At 35.1% G+C, this 7,602-nt stretch overlaps 1 protein-coding gene across 1 annotated transcript; it reads right to left on the bottom strand.

Annotated features, from left to right (window-relative positions):
* Positions 1 to 4,420, bottom strand: LOC129921779 (uncharacterized). Its single transcript, XM_056004572.1, has 2 exons — positions 4,027 to 4,420; positions 1 to 3,086 (listed from the first exon to the last, which is right to left on the bottom strand). The coding sequence occupies exons 1-2, from the start codon at positions 4,197 to 4,199 to the stop codon at positions 2,321 to 2,323; spliced, it is 939 nt and encodes a 312-aa protein (XP_055860547.1). The 5' UTR covers positions 4,200 to 4,420; the 3' UTR covers positions 1 to 2,320.
* Between the last annotated feature and the right edge of the window lie 3,182 nt (positions 4,421 to 7,602).

Raw genomic sequence — 7,602 nt, 5'->3', positions numbered from 1 at the left:
TTGTTTATTTTGTGTCTGTTCTAGTTTCTTAAATTTTTCTTGAGTAAAGGGGTCGTTTTTCTCCTAATGGATATACCTGATTTCTCCAAGCAGCCTTTGTAAAATATTGGTCCTAAATCATGCTATGTTTATAAACGAAAAATCGCATGGCTGCATTATGATGAATGTACGTGTTAGTTCAGTATATTTTACATTACTAGGTAACTATAAATAACCGCATAAATAGACGTAAGTTTATTTTTTTTTTCTGTTAGATAAAGTCATATGGCAAATTTAGTTTATATCCTAATTCTAAAAAGGAATAATAATAGAATTATACAGTAAAAATAATCACTAAGTTTTTCTTTTAATAGTTTTGAAAGTCTAACTGAGTTTGTGTTTTTGCAGATGTACACAAGCTACACAATGAGTCAGTCCATCTCTTCTAATTATTTAGAAATGAGTGTAAAAATGTAGACTTCGATATTTTTAGCCTGAATTTAAGAAGTTACAAACTTCAAATAACTAATATATTGCCTCTTCCATAAAATTTTGTTCTTAAAAAATAAATTTATCCAATGCTCGAAATCCTGCTTGTATACTTAGGCCCTATTTAAATCAATCCGGTATCAATGTATTAAGTAGCAATAACCCCGCAAAATAAATTAAATGAAAGAAGATTGAGATATACATATTTTTTTGTGACGGTACGCACCGGTACGGGGTACCGGCACCTTTTTTTCAATGTCTGGAAAAATTATTACTTTTCTTGTAATTCAACGTTAATTGTTAATTTATTATTAGTTGAAAGTTAGGCAATCTATCACTGAGTACCGGAGCCTCTTTTTTATTTTTACAAAAAAAAAAAAAAAGCACTTTATATACTTTCAGCCGACATGCCGTATTATTAAAAACACCTCTATGTGAACTTCTCAATCATCTAGAGTCTTAGACAGTCATTATTTTAGACTAGATTTAAGTAGAGTCTAGACCTAGATTTAGTAGGCCTAGCTCTATTATTATAAAAATAAAAAAAATCAGTCATTATAGACATCATTCGCAATTTTATTATTAGGACTAGGCATTGAAGTAAATCTATTAATAAACTATAATAGATCTAAGTCTAAGTACTAACTTATTAAATAAGTCATTATAAGTAGAAGTATTATAATGAATATTGTATAGATCTAGATTGACTAGATTATAGATAGATCTATAGATAGATCTCTAGTTTAGTAGATTAAGTATAGAGCATACTAAACGTATTACAGTATTATTAGATCTATGTCTAATGTCTATATCTAAGAATTAAAAAAACTTTAGTCTTTATTAATATCTAGACTTTTTTTCTAATAAAAACTGACTATAGGCATAGCATAGGCTAGACTCGGCAATCTAGTCTCAAGATAGAATATATACTATTACTAGATCTATTCGATTTTTATATATAGACTCTAGATCTAGACTAGAATTAGATTATAGATCTAAATATAGGCCTACTAATAAGGAGAGATGATATGAGGTATTAGCTAATAGCGTTGCACAAGAAACAAACCTGGGTTTTTCTAAACTCTAATACTTGGTATGTAATAGTAAAACAGCACCTATGTAAATAAATCGTAACTAGCAATCAAAAACCTAGATTTTTTGTAGTATATATAGGTCTGTGGTTGTATTTTATATAGCCTTCGTAACTTCTTCTATAGAGAAATGACTTTTGTAATTTCTTTTACTGAAAATTGGGCTAATCGCGTCTGACACATATATAATTTTTATGTTCAGCAACAAACCCTATTAGTAAAGTAACTATTGGCAATAAATTACTTTGTTTGTTATCTCAAACAAGGGAAAGAAATAGTACTTTACTGAAGTGGTGGTATAAGCTGAATTTGTCCCCTTTATAGATTATCGTCTGAGGCTTCTTTAATTACACGACTGATCTAAACTAATTGATACTTAATATAAGATTTTTTTTTTTAAAAAACTATTTTTTTTTTTATTTTGATTGTTCTCAAATATTGTAAGGAAAGATGTCCCCTTAGAGGCTTTTTGTATTTGTAATGTTTCGTGAATGAGGACCTGTCCTCCTTGACTCCATCAGATATATTACAATACACTCTTCCCCAGATGTTAATTTTACAGAATAGATAATAAACCTTTACATACCATGTTATAGAGACATGCAAAAAAAAAAAAAAAGAAATAAAAACAAAATGGGGTACAAACTAAATAGAGAATATGTGTCGTAGTTAAAACGTCTTATTCATTACAAAAAACAAACCCCTTCCATCATAATGTATAACTCCTGTTAATACACGGAACTCTTCTGAGCAGAAGATACTTAAACTTGACTGATGCAGACATTTTGATAGCTTGGTGATTTGATCTTATTGCCATTATCATAGAGCAGTACGCAATCACTTGTCTCAACGGCTTTGGCTTTAGGTTTCGAATGTTTTTTACGTTTAATATGGACTATTATTGCGACGATGGAACACAGAAGAACAACACAGGTAGCCCCAACAACAAAGCTGTAGTTAAACTTCGATCCTGGAGAATTCGATAATGAAATATTGGTGATGGTAAATCTAGTTTCATTGAAACGGAGAGCTCTATTAGATGTTTCTTCCGGTGGGCTTGACATTTCATTGAGTGTCCACTCAATGCCAGCTGTCGTGACGTCAGAAATTAGTTTCGTAGCAGAAGTAGATCTAGTTTTTAATGTCGCTGCTTTCCTTAACGAGGTCGCGCATTGAGAATCGCAGCTTTTCTCTGTCGCATAATGTGGGTCAACAAAAGACAATTTGGTAAAGGCGGGCTTTTTCCAGGCGAGGTTCACACACGCTGACAAGCAGTTGTCCCCGAGCAGCAGTGGGGTGGTCAGTTCCAGCCTTAAGGAGCAGACGTCGACAGAGGGCGTGCAATGAAAATGAATTCCATCTCCGTGCTTATCAATAGTACACGTCATTTGTTTAGGGATTACAGATGCAGGGGAAATATTTTCAAAGTAATTACGGCTAACGGAGTTGATTTGGTAGACATCTCCTCGAAGTGTTCCGGTGGCGTTGCAGACGAAAAGTGGACAATCGCAAAGGCAGGCCATAAATCTGAAACATACAAAAGCAAATTCTTTTTACGTACATGAGATCGGGTTATTCCGTATACTTGTTCTACGCCTTTCATTCAATGATACTTAAAGTAAGCCGAGCTTTTTAAATTAAGTACGCATTCAGAATTTAATTTGTGTTTATTGTGTTATGGCAGTTTTTCCCAAGTGTTTTGCTTAATGGAACACTTCGCACAAACTTAAATCTGAGTATTTAGCGAAAAAAATTGCTTTTTTCTGTTGTTGTTTTTTTTTTAGAGACATTGGTGGCTAATTATTCCAGTAGTTCGTGGAACACTTATTCAGGCATCGCGGAACGTAGGGTTCCGCGGAACACAGTTTGGGAAACACTGCGTTCTAGTAAGGATGAGAAGATATTTTTTATCACAAGGTCTGAAAGGGAATTTTACATCTTCATCAGTCAACGAAATATAAAAACAGTAAAAAAAAAATATCGCTTGCCTAAAAAAAAGTTTGTAATTTTGAGGAAACATTTCATTAACACAACTATTTCTATGCGAAACTATTTTTAATCACTATGAAATAAGTTCTGTAAAAATTTTGAGCTAAAATTGAAATAGATAATTTAAAAAATAGATTTTTAGAAAGATTAGTTTCGTATCTCCTCTCCTCTCCATAGCTTTATTACCATAGACATATATAAATATAGACTAGAAAATAACTTCATGTAACTTGAAAACATGTATATCATATCTATTGTTGTCGGATTTCCGAATTCTGAATAGTTGCATGATCTTCAGTCTTAGAGATTAAACAAAAATACACTGCTGTATAATAACGTACAAAAAATTGCAAGTCACAAATTTTCGTTTCATAAAACTCTTTTATCGGCCAGTCTATATTTATTTATGTCTTTGGTTATTACAAAAAAAAAAAAACAAAAAAAAAACTTTTTAATTGTTAAATTAAAATATTCTTACTGATGAAAATAGTTTCCGTTGAAACTTATAAGTCTAATGTCTTCGCTGTACTGTAGACTTAACACAGGCTTGAAGTCGTCCTTCATGGTAGAATGGCCGCTGACATATTTTCCCGTACAAATGTACAGCAAACAAAAGAGGACATGTCTCTCCTTGAGCATTATATAAATCATTGTACTATGAGGTATATAGTTGTTGGTTGTGAAAATTTGGTTGGAACGAAAATTTGATTTTATTTATTTGTCAGAGTTCTAAGAGCCTGGATTTTCTGAAGAGATACAACATTATGAAAGTTTTCGTGAGAATGTTTTCAAGTGTACTGTTTGACCAATACAAATCGGGACAACAGATTTACGTATGACATCTCATTTGAAACCGGAAGTTGTAACTCTTAGTACATTTCATTAGTTTTCCAGTTCGTCGGTAGGTTAAGGAAATTAAAACTTTGGCTTTGAAAAATTAGTCACGGTAGTGAAAGTTCAAATATTATGTAGAAAAAAAAACACTTATCTGGTACTTCTTTTAATATAATTATCAAAGTTCAAACACATACCCACCAAAGGAAACAATCTCGCACGTTTAATAGGGCTAAATAATTTTACTTATTTGGGCATTTACAAATAATTACAGCTTTTGTTTCAGCAGTATTTTTGATCTCCAATACTGTCCACACCGGCCTCCAGAACACAGAATATAGTTATTACCATTCGACAGCTACGCTGGGGCGGACACCTATCCCACACGGGAGACGTCCGCATGCCAAAGGCGATACTTTTAGGCGACCTTAAAGAAGAAAGACGTAACAGAGGTTCTTTCTCCCCCCCCCCCCACCGTAAGCGCAATAGAGATCAGTTTAGGTGGCATTTCGTCATACTGGCTTAGATGACCTCTGATAGAGACAGTTTGAGATCTCTCACAAAGGCTGCGGGACACACATTTCAGACCTAAAAGGAAAATCATTATGGAAGACAGGCGCAGAAGACTGAAAGAAAACTTAAATAGACCGCCGGCGGACAACGGCTTTGTCTGCACGAGATGCGGAAGAATACGCAGGTCTCAACTGGATTTGCGCAGTCAAGTGAAACAGTTCACTCCTCCTGAATCTTCGGAATCAAAGACATTGCTATTATTATTGTTCTCGTTTTATTTCTATCTTCCCAAAAACACTGAAATAATTACCATCAAATATATAAAAACTGTTTATTTTCTGTCTTCTGTATTTTTATTATATTTTTAATGAGACACAAATGTGACTACCATAAATTATTTAGAAACCTTAACGCAATTTTCTATAAATTGTATTGTAACACTTTTTTTTTCTTGCAAAAAGCCGAATAACATGTAATACAGAAGACAAAGCCGCATTACTGGAAATAAATCAATAAACTCACATTCGGTTACTAAGAGTCTAGACACATGCGTAACTCATAGAAGGATAAAAGAAAAAGTTACACATTCAGAGTTTGCGGTCATCTGTTTCTATGGCCAACGGTTATACAGGGTGTCATGTAGCCATTTAAGTTTGGTGGACTCAGGGGCGCCCCCCCCCCCCCAAAACAAAAAATCACGAAATTGAAAATCCCAGTCTTCACCAAGATTTGAACCCAGTACCCAAAGTTCGGAATGAAATCGCCTTATCATTCAGCCGCCTGTAGTATGTAGTGGCCAAACTTTCTGTTATTTATGAGTGATTTGTGTTTGAATCAGAAAATAATAAAGAAAGAACTCGATTGCAGGATACAATTTAATGAAAGTAAACAACATATGGTTGTCTTGTCGTGTGGTTAGCGCTTTGAAATGCAGACTTGATGGTCACGGGTTCCCACCCAACCTATCGCCATCCCCCGCTACCCTGAGGCTCAGTCTAGGGCTCTTTTTACTTTACTTAGATTTAGGTCCTCCTCGCCGTTTGGTGCATTGGGCGACAAGCTCTCTCACAAAGATCTGTCACTGGCAATGTCTGAAGCCTCCTCCCACCTGGTGTCCACTGTTCTGAGGTCCTCCATGAAAGTGTGTCGCCAGGTAATACGAGGACGTCCCTGTTTGCATTTTCCTCGTATTGGCCTCCATGTCATCGCAACTCTTGGTATACGTAGTTTTTTTTGTCCCGCAAACCTCATGCGACTCTCTGTCACAACCTCACTAAGTGTTCGACTCCCAGTTCGGCATAGGATTTCCTTGTTTGAGACCTGATCCATATAACAGAGTCCCAAAATCTGTCTCAGCCATTTTTTGTTGTCTAGAGATCTAGGGTTTAGCTCTGAAGGAATGTCTTAAACATGTATAAGATAAGATACGATAATTTTATTGATCCAATCAAATGGAAATTCAGTTTGACTACAATTGACAACCTCAGCGTAACTACTTTACAAAAACAATATAGATGAAAAAATTCGAACAACATTCACTCACGAAACGCATACACATTCATAACCAGCGCTTTATGAGTTTGACTTCTATGTACTTCTCGATGACGACACTCTGGCCGAAAGTGGGATAAAGGAGTTTTGAAATCTTTCTGTTTTAGTCCTAATGGAAAGGAGACGACCACTTCGTTCAGAGTGAATGTAGCAGTGGTTTAATCGGTGCAGGTTGTTTTTAAGAATCGTGAGTGTTTTGGAAATGCATCTTTCTTGAAAAAGCTCTTGAATGTAAAATAATCCTACGCTGGTTATTTTTCACACTTATGGTCAATGCCTGCCTGACAAGACCTCCATTATCCGGTTTCTGGTAACCCTACCTAACCCTAACCCTACCTTACTGACCAATCTATTCTCTGTTGGATTGTACATAAGCACAAAGTTGGCAACATATTTAGCTGCGTTAGACATACATATTTACCAGATTAGCAACCCAATAGCTGTGCTGCTTTTTCATATTGCATCCCGTGCAGAAATGTTTTATGAATGAACAATACATGTGTCATGCTTCAGAAACAACAGAAGAGATACGTTTGACACACATTAGCAGGAAATAAATTCTCCGTGTTGTTTGTTTTCTTGTAAATTACTTAACCTTTGAACTATTTAGATTCATCATAGTATTTAAAGACAAGAAGACAACCGTATCGCTAACGCTTACATCGCTTTTGGTGGTCTTTAAATGAGAGTATAGCGGATTAGGTCTTCGCTTACCTACGAAAGTAAATGTCGATAAAGCAGTGGTTCTCACCACGCTTTTGTATGGCTCTGAGACCTAGATGCTGTATAGAAAGCTTCTAGGTGATTTCGCTCCATGATGGGCATACGTTTGTAAGGGTAGCTCAGTAATAACTGTTCTGCCTACACGATGAGTATAGTATTTGGAACCGTTTTTAAATGTTAAGCTGAAGATGTTTTTAAAAAAAATTCAAATTATAGTTAATAATAAAAAAAAAATAAGGCTTGTCTTCGAGTTCGAAGATTAGTGAGGAATGCAGTATTTCCCGTGGCTGCGCAGCCCCAGCTGTGACCTACATATTTTGCCACAATCAAGACAAGCATAACCAGTGTCCGCAGGTGGACAGGTGTAATATATAACACTATTGCATACATCCACAATACACTTTATTATATATACACTTAGAAAACCATTGCG

This window comes from Biomphalaria glabrata, chromosome 11 (genome assembly GCF_947242115.1).
Source record: "Biomphalaria glabrata chromosome 11, xgBioGlab47.1, whole genome shotgun sequence".
Taxonomy (NCBI): Eukaryota; Metazoa; Mollusca; class Gastropoda; family Planorbidae; genus Biomphalaria; species Biomphalaria glabrata.
This window is presented reverse-complemented; position numbering and strand designations above follow the sequence as displayed.